Source organism: Nerophis ophidion, linkage group LG04 (genome assembly GCF_033978795.1).
Source record: "Nerophis ophidion isolate RoL-2023_Sa linkage group LG04, RoL_Noph_v1.0, whole genome shotgun sequence".
Lineage (NCBI taxonomy): Eukaryota > Metazoa > Chordata > Actinopteri > Syngnathiformes > Syngnathidae > Nerophis > Nerophis ophidion.
The window spans coordinates 14,307,256-14,325,965 of record NC_084614.1 but is presented as its reverse complement, the minus strand read 5'-3'; the positions used below and the strand labels follow the sequence as shown (position 1 = coordinate 14,325,965).

Below are 18,710 nucleotides of genomic sequence, written 5' to 3'. Positions count from 1 at the left end.
AACATGTGTAACGCTGTTACATTGTCCTTGGCATTAGCTGTTGGAAGCGTGAGTAACGATGTTACACATGTGTAACATGGTTACACATGTGTAACCATGTTACCTTGTCCATGGCATTAACGGTTAGCACCATGTGTAACACTATTATGGTGTCCTTGGCATTAGCTCTTGGCAACATGTGTAACAATGTTACGGTGTCCTTGGCGTTAGCTGTTGGCAACATGTGTAACAATGTTACGGCGTCGTTGGCATTATCTGTTGGCAGCGTGAGTAACGATGTTACTTTGTCATTAGCGGTTAGCAACACGTGTAACACTGTTACGGTGTCCTTGGCATTAGCTCTTGGCAACATGTGTAACAATGTTACGGTGTCCTTGGCATTATCTGTTGGCAGCGTGAGTAACGATGTTACTTTGTCATTAGCGATTAACAACATGTGTAATGATGTTACCTTGTCCTTGGCATTAGCGGTTAGCAACATGTGTAACGCTGTCACCTTGTCCTTGGCATTAGCGGTTAGCAACATGTGTAACGATGTTACGGTGTCCTTGGCATTAGCTGTTGGCAGCGTGAGTAACAATGTTACTTTGTCATTAGCGATTAGCAACATGTGTAACGATGTTACCTTGTCCTTGGCATTAGCGGTTAGCAACATGTGTAACACTGTCACCTTGTCCTTGGCATTAGCGGTTAGCAACATGTGTAACGATGTTACAGTGTCCTTGGCATTAGCTGTTGGCAGCATGAGTAACAATGTTACTTTGTCATTAGCTGTTGGCAGCGTGAGTAACAATGTTACTTTGTCATTAGCAACATGTGTAACGCTGTTACGTTGTCCTTGGCATTAGCTGTTGGCAACATGTGTAACGCAGTTACTGTGTCTTTGCCGTTAGCTGTTGGCAGCGCGAGTAACAATGTTACCTCTTCATTAGCGGTTAGCAACATGTGTAACGATGTTACGGTGTCTTTGGCATTATCTGTTGCCAGCGTGAGTAATGATGTTACCTTGTCCTTGACATTAGCGGTTATCAACATGTGTAACGCTTTTACGGTGTCTTTGGCATCTGCGATTGGCAGCGTGCGTAATGATGTGATCTTGTCATTAGCGTTTAGCAACATGTGTAACGATGTTACCCTGTCCTTGGCATTAGCGGTTAGCAACATGTGTAACGTTGTTACTGTGTCATTAGCATTAGCGGTGAGCAGCATGTGTGTCCTTGGCATACCTTGGGTAGGTTGTCTTTGTACTGACACTGCTTGAAGGCGTCGCCGTAGTAATCTGCGGCCTGATTGGACAGTTTGGCGATGACGCCGTCCTTCATCCTGCCTGTAGAGGAAGAGAAGAGTTGCTGTTAGGATGATGACTTTGGTTATGTGCTGCCTGGAATTGAGGCTGGCTCCAAACTGCTTCCCGCTGTGGAAAGTGTCCCCTGGTGGCCAATTACAAACCCAAAATAGCTGGACATGTTACTTCACATATGGCCGAGTAGCGCTGCACGTTCTAACCTGACATATTTAACGAGGAAAACTATTTTCTCTCCATCCTTTCTTTAGAAACAAAACCTGCTATTGCTGCTTTTTACAGTCTTGTTTCCATTAATCCCCGATTAATGCAAGTACTTTACAGAAGTATCGATACTTTTTGCACACTGTTCTCTTGCTTCTCTGAGGGAAGTAATCATCCGTCCCTTCTTAAGCCAAGAAGTTTAAATAATTATCCCTGCTTTTTGCACTCTGTTCTGTCTTTTCTGTTTGTCCCTTAGTAAAGAGAGAACTAAACATTTGTCCCTTTTTAAGTCAAGTCGTTTACAGATGTATCACTGTTTTTTGCACTCTGTTCTGTCGGTCTGCTCTTATAGAAATAACTAGCCATCTGTCCCCTCTTAAACCAAATAGTTTAAATAATTATCACAGCTTTTTGCACTCTGTTCTGTCTGTCCCCTATTAAAGGGAAAACTACTCATCTATCCCCTCTGATGCCAAGTACTTTAAATAATTAGCGCAGCGTCCCTATTGAAGCGCGAACTAGTCATCTGTCCCCTCTGAAGCAAAGTACTTTAAATAATTAGCACAGCGTCCCTATTGAAGCGGGAACTAGTAATCTGTCCCCTCTGAAGCAAAGTACTTTAAATAATTAGCACAGCGTCCCTATTGAAGCGGGAACTAGTCATCTGTCCCCTCTGAAGCAAAGTACTTTAAATAATTAGCACAGCGTCCCTATTGAAGCGGGAACTAGTCATCTGTCCCCTCTGAAGCAAAGTAGTTTACAGAATTATATATTTTTTGTGCACTATACCATATTTCTTCTCTCGGTCTACTCTATCTTACAAAGAGAACTAGCCATCTGTCCCCTCTTAAGCCAAATAGTTTACAGAAATATCACTGTTTTTGCACTATATCTTTTCTCTCGCTCTACCCCATCTAAAAGAAATAGTCACCTGTCTCCTCTGAAGCCAAGTAGTTTAAATAATTATCACAGCTTTTTGCACTCTGTTCTGTCTGTCCCCTATTGAAGCGAGAACTAGTCATCTGTCCCCTCTGAAGCCAAGTAGTATACAGATTTATACATTTCTTGTGCACTATGACGTATTTTTTCTCTCAATCTACTCTATCTTAAAGAGAGAACTAGTCACACGTCCCTCTGAAGCTAAGTAGTATAAATAAATACCACAGCTTTTTCCACTCTATTCTGTCCGTCTGTCTGTCCCCTATTGAAGAGAGGACTAGTCATCTGTCCCCTCTGAAGCCAAGTAGTTTACAGAATTATACATTTTTTGTGCACTATACTCTATTTCTTCTCTCGGTCTACCCTATCTTACAAAGAGAACTAGTCATCTGTCCCCTCTTACACCAAGTATTTTACAGAAATATTACTGTTTTTGCATTATATCTTTTCTCTCAGTCTACCTCATCTTAAAGAGAGAACTAGTCACCTGTCCCCTCTAAAGCAAAGTAGTTTAAATTATTATCATAGCTTTTTGCACTCTGTGTCCCCTATTGAAGCGAGAACTAGTCATTTGTCCCCTCTGAAGCCAAGTAGTTTACAGAATTATACATTTTTTGTGCACTATACCATATTTCTTCTCTCGGTCTACTCTATCTTACAAAGAGAAATAGTCAGCTGTCCCCTCTTAAGCCAAGTAGTTTACAGAAATATCAATGTTTTTACACTCTCTTTTCTCTCGGTCTACCTCATCTTAAAAGAGAGAACTAGTCACCTGTCCCCTCTTAAGACAAGTAGAATCATCAGAGGTTTTTGCATCTTGTTCTGTCTTTTCTATCTGTCCCGTATTGAAGCGAGAACTAGTCCAAGGTCCCCTTTGAAGACAAGTAGTGTACAGAAATATCACAGCTTTTAGAGCTCGGTTCTGTCTTTTCTCTCCGTCTGTCCCTCTTTAAGAGTCCAGTGTTGTCTTTTTGTTTCTGCGTCTCCTCTCAAACCCCCCAACGTCCTGCAGGATCATCAATCAAGTGCAACACACACAGCAGGGAGACAGGCGGGTACTACCAATCCAAAGTAAAGGAGTGTTCCGGGTTTTTTTCTTACCAGTGATGGCTTTGAGGAAGAAGACCTCCTGGGCCTGGGCCAGCATGATGGTGCTGAGGGTGCCCACAGTCTCGGGGGCGATGTCCATGGTGGGCTCCCTGTTGAGGGCAGACAGAACCGTGTCTTTGATGTGAGCGAAGGCGCCGCTGGCCAGCTGCGTGAGCACAAGAACATCACGGCTCAGAAACACGTCATCATCTAGCACGCTACAGTCTGCTGGCATAGGGGTGACACACAAGACCAAGTAGAAATCACGTTTCCATATGAGTTGGGAAATTGTGTTAGATGTAAATACAAACAGAATACAATGATTTGCAAATCCTTTTCAACCCATATTCGATTAAATTCACTACAAGGACAAGATATTTGATGTTCAAACTCATAAACTTTATTTATTTTTTTGCAAATAATAATTAACTTAGAATTTCATAGCTGCAACACGTGCCAAAGGAGTTGGGAAAGGGCATGTTCACCACTGTGTTACATCACTTTTTCTTTTATCCATCCATCCATTTTCTACCGCTTATTCCCTTTCGGGGTCGCGGGGGGCGCTGGCGCCTATCTCAGCTACAATCAGGCGGAAGGCAGGGTACACCCTGGACAAGTCGCCACCTCATCGCAGGGCCAACACAGATAGACAGACAACATTCACACTCATATTCACACACTAGGGCCAATTTAGTGTTGCCAATCAACCTATCCCCAGGTGCATGTTTTTTTTTTTTGGAAGTGGGAGGAAGCCGGAGTACCCGGAGGGAACCCACGCATTCACGGGGAGAACATGCAAACTCCACACAGAAAGATCCCGAGCCTGGATTTGAACCCAGGACTGCAGGAACTTCGTATTGTGAGGCAGACGCACTAACCCCTCTCCCACCGTGAAGCCCACTTTTTCTTTTAACAACACTCAATAAACGACTGAAGCTCTACATAAAACAAGAATGGGAAAGAATTCCACTTTCAAAGCTATAACAATTAGTTTCCTCAGTTCCCAAACGTTTATTGACTTTTTCTTTTAACAACACTCAATAAACGTCACGGTCATTCAATGTTGGTTTCCGGCCATGCCGCTTACGTGGAGTGATTTCTCCAGATTCTCTGAACCTTTTGATGATATTATGGACCGTAGATGTTGAAATCCCTAAATTTCTTGCAATTTCACTTTGAGAAACGCAGTTGTGGACTAAGGGGTGTACCTCGCCCCATCCTTTCTTGTGAAAGACTGAGCATTTTTTTGGAAGCTGTTTTTATACCCAATCATGGCACCCACCTGTTCCCAGTTAGCCTGCACAACCGTGGGATGTTCCAAATAAGTGTTTGATGAGCATTACTCAACTTTATCAGCATTTATTGCCACCTTTCCCAACTTCTTTGTCACGTGTTGCTGGCATCAAATTCTAAAGTTAATGATTATTTGCAAACAAATATGTTGTCTTTGAAGTATATTCAACTGAATATGGGTTGAAAATGATTTGCAAATCATTGTATTCCGTTTATATTTACATCTAACAATTTCCCAACTCATATGGAAACGGGGTTTGTAGATTGGTCGGGGTCTTGTCATTTGTGCAACAGCGCCACCTAGAGGACTGGAGCGGGACAGTTTACACTTGACAAAACAGTCACCTGGTAGTATTTGGCGGCGATTTTCAGGCCCTCGTCGTTGTCCAGGTTCTGCTCGGAGGCGATCTGACTGGCCAGCGCCGCAGCGTTGAACAGCACGCACGTCTTCTCGTAGCCCAGACTGGCCAACGCTGTAAAGAGAATATTTGTTGAGCTCCTTTATGGCAACATCTTCATCATGACTGCCAAAAAGCGCTTGCGAGCTAGTATAACAGTAAGTACTGCAGGGACATTATCATTATTATATTCAGTTGGACTTGCAGATATTCAACTCTCATCATAAACGTTTATTGGAGAAGTCTATAAAAGGTGTAGTAGTAAACCTGCAAACATAAACTCATCTATTATACACTTTCTTTTTTACTGGCCATCCACTAAAAGTCAGGACATGTCACAATATAAATCATTTACAATTGTATAATTGTGCATGAACTGTTCCTGTCCTCTCTTCTCCTCTGTCCAACACTTTTATTGATCCTTATTTCTTGTTTTGCCAGTAGTCCTTGTGTCCCCAGAAAGGCACTTACAAATATGAATGAACATTGTTTATAGGCTACACAGAAAAATGCTGATGTGAAACAATATTATATGTGATATCATGTGCGATACAAGCAGTCCTGCAGCGTGTTTACTTGTGTGTGACAATGTGCGATACAAGCAGTCCTGCAGCGTGTTTACTTGTGTGTGATACCACGTGCGATACAAGCAGTACTGAAGTGTGTTTACTTGTGTGGATATCATGTGCGATACAAGCAGTCCTGAAGTGTGTTTACTTGTGTGGATATCATGTGCGATACAAGCAGTAGAGCACTGTGTTTACTTGTGTGTGATATCATGTGTGATTCAAACAGTCCTGCAGCGTGTTTACTTGTGTGTGATATCAGAATAAAATAGAATAGAGTTTTATTGTCATTATTGCAATGAACAGGTTCAAAGAACAACGAAATTGGAGCAGCTCCTCCTAAGGTGCATATACAATATGGTAGTATAAAAAGTAAAAAAAAAAAGATAGAGATGACAGATGTATCTATGTATATGTATATGTATCCACACAGATGCATCTCTGCATGCATATGAATACATATACACACATACATAAAACATTATTGCACATTGTAGTCCGAAAAAATAGAAAAACATTTAAACATTACACATGAGGACATGATGGACATATTGTGCTCACTCAGTGCCTGTTTAATGCTACTATGGCTCTTGGGTAAAAGCTATTTTTTAGTCTATTGGTGCTCGCTTTTAGCACCCTGTAGCGTCTGCCTGAGGGTAGCAGTTCCAGGTGGCTGTGCCCGGAGTGGAATGGGTCTTTCAGGATGCTCTGTGCTTTCCTGAGACAGCGGGAGCTGTACAGGTCAGCCAGGGGGGGGAGCGGGCATCCGATTAACTTCTGGGCGGTCTTTATGACTCTCTGGAGCGCCGTTTTCTCTGCGATATATCATGTGCGATACAAGCAGTCCTGCAGGGTGGTTTACTTGTGTGTGCTATCATATGCAATACAGGCAGTCCTGCAGCGTGTTTACTTGTGTGTGATATCATGTGCGATACAAGCAGTCCTGCAGGGTGTTTACTTGTGTGCTATCTTGTGCGATACCAGCAGTCCTGCAGCGTGTTTACTTGTGTGTGATGTCATGTGCGATACAAGCAGTAAAGCAGTGTGTTTACTTGTATGTGATATCATGTGTGATACAAGAAGTCCTGGAGCGTGTTTACTTGTGTGTGATGTCATGTGCGATACAAGCAGTAAAGCAGTGTGTTTACTTGTATGTGATATCATGTGTGATACAAGAAGTCCTGCAGCGTGTTTACTTGTGTGTGATGTCATGTGCGATACAAGCAGTAATGCAGTGCGTTGACTTGTGTGTGTGATATAACTTGCGATACAAGCAGTCCTGCTGGTCGTTTACTTCTGGGTGATCATCATGTGCGATACAAGCAGTCTTGCAGCATGTTTACTTGTGTGTGACGTCATGTGCGATACAAGCAGTACTGCAACGTGTTTTCTGTGTGATATCGCGTGCAATACAAGCAGTCCTGCGGGGTGTTTAGTCCTGTGTGGTATTATGTGCGATACAAGACATCCTGCAGCGTGTTTACTTGTGTGTGATGTCATGTGCGATACAAGCAGTAAAGCAGTGTGTTTACTTGTATGTGATATCATGTGTGATACAAGAAGTCCTGCAGCGTGTTTACTTGTGTGTGATGTCATGTGCGATACAAGCAGTAATGCAGTGCGTTGACTTGTGTGTGTGATATAACTTGCGATACAAGCAGTCCTGCTGGTCGTTTACTTCTGGGTGATCATCATGTGCGATACAAGCAGTCTTGCAGCATGTTTACTTGTGTGTGACGTCATGTGCGATACAAGCAGTACTGCAACGTGTTTTCTGTGTGACATCACGTCCAATACAAGCAGTCCTGCGGGGTGTTTACTCCTGTGTGGTATTATGTGCGATACAAGACATCCTGCAGCGTGGTTATGTGTGTGTGACATCACGTGCAACACAAGCAGTCCGGCAGCATGTTTATGTGCGTGCGATACAAGCAGTCCTGCAGCGTGTTTACTTGTGTGTGATTACATGTGCGATACAAGCAGTCCTGCAGCGTGTTTACTTGTTTGTGACATCATGTGCGATACAAGAAGTCCTGAAGGGGGGTTTACTTGTGTGTGACATCATGTGCATTACAAGCAGTCCTGCAGCGTGTTTACTTGTGTGTGACATCATGTGTGATACAAGCAGTCCTGTGGCGTGTTAAATTTGTGTGCGACATCATGTGCATTACAAGCAGTCCTGCAGCGTGTTTACTTGTGTGTGACATCATGTGTGATACAAGCAGTCCTGTAGCGTGTTAAATTTGTGTGCGACATCATGTGCGATACAAGCGGTCCTGCAGCGCGTTTACTTGTCTGTAACATAATGTGCGATACAAGCAGTCCTCCAGCGTGTTTACTTGTACGTGACATAATGTGCGATACAAGCAGTCCTGCAGGGGGGTTTACTTGTGTGCGACAACATTTGCGATACAAGTAGTCCTGCAGTGTGTTTACTTGTGTGTGACATCATGTGCGATACAAGTAGTCCTGCAGCGCGTTTACTTGGGTGTGACATTTGCGATACAAGCTGTCCTGCAGCGTGTTTACTTGGGTGTGACATAATGTGCAATACAAGCAGTCCTGCAGCGTGTTAAATTTGTGTGCGACATCATGTGCGATACAAGCAGTCCTGCAGTGTGTTTACTTGTGTGTGACATCATGTGTGATACAAGCAGTCCTGTAGCGTGTTAAATTTGTGTGCGACATCATGTGCGATACAAGCAGTCCTGCAGCGCGTTTACTTGTCTGTAACATCATGTGCGATACAAGCAGTCCTCCAGCGTGTTTACTTGTACGTGACATAATGTGCGATACAAGCAGTCCTGCAGGGGGGTTTACTTGTGTGCGACAACATGTGCGATACAAGCAGTCCTCCAGCGTGTTTACTTGTACGTGACATAATGTGCGATACAAGCAGTCCTGCAGGGGGGTTTACTTGTGTGCGACAACATGTGCGATACAAGTAGTCCTGCAGTGTGTTTACTTGTGCGTGACATAATGTGCGAAACAAGCAGTCCTGCAGGGGGTTTACTTGTGTGTGACAACATGTGCGATACAAGCAGTCCTGCAGCTTGTTTACTTGTGTGTGACATCATGTGCGATACAAGTAGTCCTGCAGGGCGTTTACTTGGGTGTGACATTTGCGATACAAGCTGTCCTGCAGCGTGTTTACTTGGGTGTGACATAATGTGCAATACAAGCAGTCCTGCAGTGTGTTTACTTGCGTGCGATACAAGCAGCCCTGCAGCGTGTTTACTTGCGTGCGATACAAGCAGTCCTACAGCGTGTTTAAAGGGGTGCGATACAAGCAGTCCTGCAGCGTGTTGACTTGTGTGTGACATCATGTGCGATACAAGCCGTCCTGCAGTGTGTTTACTTGTGCAAAGCTGGACAGGCAGTTAACATCTAAATGTCCTCCAATAAGCACACGATTTCCTCTATTTTAGTGTGGCAGCTACATAACAGCTAAGCACACAAGCTAGACATACATACATAATCATTAAAGAATATTGGAGTATAAAACAGCACATTTTTCAATATAAATAAGTATAAAAAAATTAAAGTTGCATATTACTTACATACACAAGTCTCAAAGGCAGAAGCGTATTAGAAAGTATCCAGTAAGAAATGTGTCCGCATCATGAGCTTAACTTATTTATTGTGGCCACTAGGAGTCACCTAATAAACAATTACCACTCCACTTCAACTTAATGACAGAATAAATCCACATTACTAAATAATACAAGTATTTATTGTTCCTGCTGATATCGTGGAAGTAAAAAAGTTGCATTGGGACACCTCATTTATTTGTGATTTTTCTAAATCATTTTAAACAAATCTTATGGAACTTTTCTGCATTCTTTTCTTAATAGTAATTAATCTTCATTAATTATTAACATGAATTTCTAAATGAGTAAATTCCAGGGTAAGCAGGAGGTGTTGAGATTATTTGGCCTTGTCGGAGTTCTGCGGTCCCACTTCCCGTCTAATGTGTGTTTACTTCCCGTTTGATCAACTTGATGATATCGCTGATGATACTGTGCTTCATATAGCAACACAAACACACCCATCCACGCCTCAAACACGATACCAAACCTTGCCAGACCGGTTTTGCAATACAACGCAACTATTTATAGCGTGAGACAGCTGAAGATGTCGTACAGAGGGAATAACGGATTAGCCCTGCCTGACAGTACAATAGTACATAAAAACGTGTGAAGTTTGACAGTACACAAGTACGTAAAGACGTCTAAAGTTTGATAGTACACAAGTACATAAAGACGTGTAAAGTGAAATAGTACGTAAGTACATAGATGTGTAAAGTTTGATAGTACACAAGTACATAAAGATGTGTAAAGTTTGATAGTATACAAGTACATTAAGACATGTAAAGTATGATAGTACAGATGTACATAAAGATGTGTAAAGTTTGATAGTATACAAGTACAATAAGACATGCAAAGTATTATAGTGCACAAGTACATAAAGACGTGTAAAGTGAAATAGTACTTAAGTACATAAAGACGTGTAAAGTTAAATAGTACGTGAGTACATAGACGTGTAAAGTATGATGTACACAAGTACATAAAGACGTGGAAAGTATGATAGTACACAAGTACATTAAGACGTGTGGAGTTTGATAGTACAAAAGTACATAAAAATGTGTAAAGTTTATTAGTACACATGTACATTAACACATGTAAAGTTTGATAGTAGCCAAGTACATTAAGACGTGTAAAGTATGACAGTACACAAGTACATAAAGATGTGTAAAGTTTGATAGTATACAAGTACATTAAGACATGCAAAGTATTATAGTGCACAAGTACATAAAGACGTGTAAAGTGAAATAGTACGCAAGTACATAAAGACATGTAAAGTTTGATAGTACACTCAGACGTGTGAAGTTAAATAGTACGTGAGTACATAGACGTGTAAAGTATGATAGTACACAAGTACATAAAGACATGGAAAGTATGATAGTAAACAAGTACATTAAGACGTGTGAAGTTTGATGGTACACAAGGACATAAAAATGTGTAAAGTTTATTAGTACACAAGTACATAAAGATGTGTAAAGTTTGATAGTATATAAGTACATTAAGACATGTAAAGTTTGATAGTATACAAGTACATAAAGATGTGTAAAGTTTGATTGTATACAAGTACATTAAGACGTGTAAAGTTTGATAGTACACAAGTACATAGAGACGTGTAAAACTTGATAGTACACAAGTACATACAGACATGTAAAGTTTGATAGTACACAAGTACATAAAGACGTGTAAAGTTTGACAGTACACAAGTACATAAAAACATGTAAAGTTTGATAGTACACAAGTACATAAAGACATGTAAAGTTTGATAGTACACAAGTACATAAAGACATGTAAAGTTAAATAGTACATAAGCACATAAAGATGTGTAAAGTTTGAGAGTATACAAGGACATTAAGACATTTAAAGTTTGATAGTGTACAAGTACATAAAGACGTGTAAAGTTTGATAGTACACAAGTACATAAAGATGTGTAAGTTTTGATAGTACACAGGTACATAAAGACCTATAAAGTTTACTAGTACACAAGTACATAAAGATGTGTAAGGTTTGATAGTACACAAGTACATAAAGTCGTGTGAGGTTTTTATAGTACACAAGTACATAAAGACATGTAGAGTTTGATAGCACACAAGTACATAAAGACGTGTAAAGTTTAATAATACACAAATACATAACGACGTGTACATTTTGATGGTACACAAGTACAAAGACGCGTAAAGTTTGATTGTACACAAGTACATAAAGATGTGTATATAAATTGATAGTACATAAGTACATAAACACATGTTAAGTTTGATAGTGCACAAGTACATAAAGACGTGTAAAGTTTGATTGTACACAAGTAAATAAAGACGTGTACATTTTGATAGTACACAAGTACATAAAGATGTGTAAAAATTACATTACCCAGCTTGACAGAGCCTCCAAAGAGCGAGCCTTTATCGAAGGCATCTTTCCACGTGAACGTCAAACACAGCTGAGGACACACAAGAAGACACTTTGTTGGACACAAGTTGGGAACAAGAAAAGGCCAGAGCTCCCGGCATGTAATCCATTACCTGGTTTTCACAGAAGGGAAACTTGGGCTCCACGGCGCACAGTTGGTCATAATATCTGGAGAGAGCAGACATTTGCAGCAATAAGAACATTTTGCTGGTGGCAGCATGAAAAGATGAACATTGTCTTCGATCATGTGCACACAATAGGGGTGTAACGGTACGTGTATTTGTATTGAACCGTTTCGGTGCGGGGTTTTCGGTTCGGTTCGGAGGTGTACCAAATGGGTTTCCACACGGACATATTAGGTAGCGCACCGCAGGTTGTGTAAACAATGCAGAGCGAGGCACAACACACGGCAGGCTAGCAGCGACCGGGCTAGGACAACATACAAAAGCCAGAACTGGAAGACCCTCCTGCCTCGTTAAGATCTCCCGTTTGGAAAACTTTGGCTGCGCGTTGCGATACAAAAATGGAGGACGGAGGTTTGCAGACATTGTTTAGTAGCAGTAGTGTACGCTTCTGCCAACACGTCAAACGTGCTAACTCCTTTGAAGCGTCACCATCGCATTCAAGCAGCCTCTCCTCGGCGAGTCAGGCAGGGCTGAAGCAATAACAAATGTTTTTAGAGCAGCACATTTAAGACCATCTATTCATCCATTTTCTACCGCTTGTCCAATTCGGGGTGGCTGTATTGCATTAAAAACTATTTTTGACCCACTTCTAAGGTGGAAAAACAAAAAGCCCATATATCCTCTTTCTGCCATTAACCTTAGCTATGGACCCTGTGTGTATATGTTTGTTATGCCTTTGTTTACAAATTTGGTACATAAATAACCAAAACATTTATATTTTGTTGTTTTCTTACTGTACCGAAAATGAACCGAACCGTGACCTCTAAACCGAGGTACGTAGCGAACCGTAATTTTTGTGTACCGTTACACCCCGAGCACACAAACACGCTTTAAAAAATGTTCAAACAATATTCATCCACGTTCCACACCCATGGAGTTTCCAAATGTGTCTACATTAACACACATTATCCTGCACATTTGATCCAATTAGAAGCCTGGTATGCAGCCACAGCTGACATGCTGGATATTATAACAGCTGTGTTCAGGTTGTGGTTGACCAGGTATACACTCAAGTACACACTATCTCTCTGTGACAATGAAACAGATGAGAAGCCGATGAGTGAAACAAGAGCAACAATGAACAAACAGCAGTTGCAACTTGAGAGGCGCTATCCTTTTTTTTTTTAGCAGCCTCAACTGAGAGCACTCTTTACTCATCAAGCTGCGAACAGCAGCACAGCGCATGTCCACCCCTTCACAATAATAGCGCGGTGCAACACATCCGATCTGACTGCACTAACAAAATCAAGGTTTCAAAAAAGTACCTCACACACACATATTGTACTTATTGATACAATTATTATGCTTGAATCTAAAATACTGCTCGAAAATGTCCGAATGTCAGTGTGGAGAGGCAGAGCCGGCAGTCTGACAGCGAGGCAGTGCAGACCGTAGCCCAGCCCAAGATGGCGGCGAGGAGGCGTGGACGGCGAGCCGGGAGCGACGCCGCAATAAAGATCAGGTGTGTGAATCGCGCACCTGGGGACAGTTGAGTAATCCTCTTGCCCTGTATAAAAGGGCGACAGCTATGAACGTCAGAGAGAGAGGCGGAGAGACTACAAGGAGCCAGAGGGAAGCTGACGCGGATAGAGAGAAACAGAGCGCTAGAGAGGCGACGACACCTGAAGCGGAAGAGCGAGCGGCAGACGGAGCAGCTGAAAAGCAGTCTTCATTGAAAATTAAAGAAGTCTATACGTGCCGCCGCTATGTCCTTCCTTGGCGGTCCTTGGAACCCGCATGACGGCTTGAGAAGTCTGTCACAATCAGGTTTTTTTTACATTTAATTAACATTTTATTGAACTATATCAGACCTGGGTAAATTAAGGCCCGTGGCCCTTTGATCTTTTCAATCTGGCCCGCCGGACATTCCCAAAAAATTGTTTTAGATGTTTAAGATGGAAAGTGTAGCTGCCATTATGATGTGCACTCATGTTTTCTAATGACCGGAAGTCTTCAACTATACTAAGTCTTTCAATGCTTGGAATATGCATCATATACTAGTTACTAAGGTCATGTAATTAGTTACTATGGTCATCTAATTAGTTACTATGGTCACTATGAGATATCTCAGATTGTAGGTGGGGTTTTTTTCACTATGTTTGTTGCTCTTTGGTTGCGTTTTGGTTGATTTAAAATATGTTGTCAATATTCAGTGTTTTATCATTCATAGTTAATACTGTAAATCCCACATTCTTTATTTTCATGTACATTCTGGGTGTCTCATTCAGAAAAAAAAAATTCAAATTCCATCCCGTTTTTTTAAGGCCGTCTGTCATAACGTTTTTAGCTTTTAATCATTATTGTAAGGTTTTTTAATAGTGTTCCTAAAAATAGATATGCCGGCCCCCAGACACACTTTTTTATCTAAATCTGCCCCCCCCCCAGAGTAAAATAATTGCCCAGGCCTAAACTATATGATACAAAAGGCACAGACTAAACCGAGGGTCAGCAACCCGCGGTTCTCGAGCCGCATGCGGCTCTTTAGCGCCACCCTAGTGGCTCTCTGGAGCTTTTTCAAAAATGTATGAAAAACGGAAAAAGATGAGGGGAAAAAAAACATTTTTTGTTTTAATATGGTTTGTGTAGGAGGACAAACATGACACAAACCTCCTTAATTATTATAAAGCACACTGTTTATATAAAACATGCTTCACTAATTCGAGCATTTAGTGAGCGCCGTTTTGTCCTAGCGGTCCTTGAACTCACCATAGTTTGTTTACATGTATAACTTTCTCCAACTTTCTAAGACGTGTTTTATGCCACTTCTTTTTCTGTCTCATTTTGTCCACCAAACTTTTAACGTTGTGCAAGAATGCACATAGGTGAGTGTTGTTGATGTTTTTGACTTGTGTGGAGTGCTAATCAGACATATTTGGTCACTGCATGACTGCAAGATAATCGATGCTAACATGCTATTTAGGCTAACTATATGTACATATTGCATCATTATGCCTCATTTGTAGCTATATGTGAGCTCATTTAGTTTCATTTAAGTCCTCCTAATTCAATGTATATTTCATGACACACTATCTGTATGTAATATGGCTTTTAATTTTTTGTGGCTCCAGACAGATTTGTTTTTGTATTTTTTGTCCAACATTTTGGGTTGCCGACCCCTGGTCTAAACGGTAAAAAAAAAATCATAATATGAGCCCTTTAATGTCGCCTTATATATGAAAAAAACCTGAATAGCCCAGGTGACTTCAACCCTAAACCAACACCCTCCCCCCACCACATCCCACCTCCCCGGATTGTAAATAATCAAGTGTATATACTTGTTATTATGCTTTCTGATCTCTCTATGTCCACTACTTGCTGTACATATCCTGCCAAGTCAGACCTACACTGTTTCAATGTCCATTTCTCACATGATACAATTGTTGATGACTGAAGTGCTGATATCAACCAAACCTACACCCCCTTCCTCCTCATCCCAACCCCCGGATTGTAAATAATATAAATAGATCAATGTATATACTCTGATGATTAACTTGTGTGATGACTGTATTATGCTGATAGTATATATTTGTACCATTGATTGATTAACTTAAACAAGTTGAAAAACTTATTGGGGTGTTACCATTTAGTGGTCAATTGTTGGAATATGGACAGTACTGTGCAATCTACTAATAAAAGTCTCAATCAATCAATCAAAATCAGCAGTGCGCCTTAAACAAACCCAGTTTCCATATGAGTTGGGAAATTGTGTTAGATGTAAATATAAACGGAATACAATTATTTGCAAATCCTTTTCAACTCATATTCAGTTGAATGCACTACAAAGTGATGTTCAAACTCATAAACTTTTTTTTTTTTGCAAATAATAATTAACTTAGAATTTCATGGCTGCAACACGTGCCAAAGTAGTTGGAAAAGGGCATGTTCACCACTGTGTTACATCACCTTTTCTTTTAACAACACTCAATAAACGTTTGGGAACTGAGGAAACTAATAGTTGAAGCTTTGAAAGTGGAATTATTTCCCATTCTTGTTTTATGTAGAGTTTCAGTCGTTCAACAGTCCCGGGTCTCCGCTGTCGTATTTTACGCTTCATAACGCGCCACACATTTTCGATGGGAGACAGGTCTGGACTGCAAGCGGGCCAGGAAAGTACCCGTACTCTTTTTTTACCAAGCCACGCTGTTGTAACACGTGCTGAATGTGGCTTGGCATTGTCTAGCTGAAATAAGCAGGGGCGTCCATGAAAAAGACGGCGCTTAGATGGCAGCATATGTTGTTCCAAAACCTGTATGTACCTCTCAGCATTAATGATGCCTTCACAGATGTGTAAGTTACCCATGCCTTGGGCACTAATGCACCCCCATACCATCACAGATGCTGGCTTTTGAACTTTGCGCCTATAACAGTCTGGATGGTTCGCTTCCCCTTGGGTCCGGATGACACGATGTCTAATATTTCCAAAAACAATTTGAAAGGTGGACTCGTCAGACAACAGAACACTTTTCCACTTAGCATCAGTCCATCTTAGATGATCTCGGGCACAGAGAAGCCGGCAGCGTTTCTAGATGTTGTTGATAAATGGCTTTCGCTTTGCATAGTACAGCTTTAACTTGCACTTACAGATGTAGCGACCAACTGTATTTAGTGACAGTGGTTTTCTGAAGTGTTCCTGAGCCCATGTGGTGATATCCTTTAGAAATTGATGTCGGTTTTTGATACAGTGCCGTCACTCAATGTTGGTTTCCAACTATGCCGCTTCCGTGGAGTGATTTCTCCAGATTCTCTGAACCTTTTGATGATATTATGGACTGTAGATGTTGAAATCCCTAAATTTCTTGCAATTGCACTTTGAGAAACGTTGTTCTTAAACTGTTTGACTATTTGCTCACGCAGTTGTGGACAAAGGGTATTTTTAAGTGTTCAATGCGATTTTACTACTTTGTTTACATTGTTTTCCTTTCTGGCTTGATATCTGAGGGAGTTATAATCACAGGAAAGTTACATTTTAAATCAAATATATTTTTGTCCTGCTCCTTGTTTTTACAGGTCATAAAAAATATCAATAATTATCGATATGGACCGACATAAAACACTGATATCGTGATACGGTTTCCAGCCTTGTCGCTTGTAGGACAGTTAAGAATAGCAAATGTGCACCTAAAACTTTAATGGCGGCCACAGCTTCACCCCGGAACGAATTATTTTTAGTCTTGTAATTTCAAAAATGGACTTGTTAGAATGCGACTGTGGTATGAAAACACATTTTGTTTAGTTGCATAAACGCGTCTGATTGGAGGGCGCTGCATGACACTCGATACAGTCGGTCGGATTGACAAACTGATGATATCGTTACGTTCGCCACATTGAACAAAAACAACCGCGCTTTCTCCTGCCCTCGGAAATCTGAGACGAGGTGTGCGCGCCGTCCGGCCTAAGTCAACACCTGGAGCAAACAATGGTTGCCGTGGCGATCTAGACAAAGCCAACCTCCTCCCTAGTTGTTCCGCGGTGCATTCTGCGTCAGCGTGTCGACATCGCTGACACGCCACGTCAGCGTGGAGTGACTCATGGCACCGCTCTGAGCCCACCTGATAACAAGCCAAGCAAGAAGGCGGAGGGATTTTCTTACGTAAGAAGGCCAGACGACTTCTCTTACTTAATATGACAATATTTTCATCATAAACAAACAGAAATATCACACTTGCGCATCAATTCTGAATAAAAAAATACCATGATTTGGACCATAAATCACTCCTAGTTGTGTATAATCACTTACATAGGTAAAATATTATGTGGAGATGAGCGTGGACTTCATTCTTTTAGAACACTGTTTTTCAACCACTGTGCCGCGGCACACTAGTGTGCCGTGAGATACACTCTGGTGTGCCGTGGGAGATTATGGAATTTCACCTATTTGGGTTAAAATATTTTTTTGCCAACAAGTATTTATAATCTGCAAATGCTGTGCGGTTGGAGAGTAACCGTGTAATACTCCTCCATATCAGTAGGTGGCAGCCGGTAGTTAATTGCTTTGTAGATGTCGGCAACACGTTGTGTGAGACGACAAGGGTTTGTCGTCGTATCTAATGCTTAAACCAAAAATAAAAGGTGAGTGCCCCAAAGAGAAGGCATTGAAGATTAGGGAAGGCTATACAGAACGAAACTAAAACCTAACTGGCTACAAAGTAAACAAAAACAAGAATGCTGGACGACAACAAAGACTTACTGTGGAGCAAAGACGGCGTTCACAAAGTACACCCAAACGTGACAAGGCAATCCACAATGTCCCCACAAAGAAGGATAGCAACAAATTACATACCGTATTTCCTTGAATTGCCGCCGGGTATATAGTATGCACCTGCCTAGAATTACTCCCGGGTCAAACTCGTTTCGCAAAATAATTAGCCCATGCTTAGCATTACCGCCAGTTCAGGTTTAACGCGGGGTCAAACTCGTTTCGCAAAATATTTTTATTAGCGCATGTCGAGAATTTCCGCCGGGTCAAACTCGTTTCGCCAAATAATTAGCATATGCCTAGGATTTCCGCCGGGTCAAACTCGTCACGTCACGAGTGACACTTCACCTGTCATCATTTTCAAAATGGAGGAGGCTGATTTCAATAATTTGAAATCGTATAAAGGGAAGAAGTAAGAGCTATTCAGTAGGATTTAAGGTCCAAGCTATTGAATATGCTAAAAAGAACAGTAAGCGGCTATGTTTTATTAATATACCGTAGCTGCGTGTGTCAAATATGAGTCATTAAATGACTCCCGCCTCCTGGTGGT

At 41.3% G+C, this 18,710-nt stretch overlaps 1 protein-coding gene across 2 annotated transcripts in view; it reads right to left on the bottom strand.

Moving 5' to 3' along the window:
- Positions 1–18,710, bottom strand: part of pdcd6ip (programmed cell death 6 interacting protein) — a 49,019-nt gene that overhangs the window by 22,502 nt on the left and 7,807 nt on the right. For both annotated transcript variants that reach the window (XM_061897149.1, XM_061897150.1), the window contains exons 2-6: positions 11,893–11,947; positions 11,741–11,810; positions 5,174–5,301; positions 3,548–3,701; positions 1,227–1,327 (exon numbers count right to left, since the gene is read on the bottom strand). In XM_061897149.1, the coding sequence (XP_061753133.1) occupies positions 1,227–1,327; positions 3,548–3,701; positions 5,174–5,301; positions 11,741–11,810; positions 11,893–11,947 (508 nt within the window). The remainder of the gene's footprint in view (positions 1–1,226; positions 1,328–3,547; positions 3,702–5,173; positions 5,302–11,740; positions 11,811–11,892; positions 11,948–18,710) is intronic.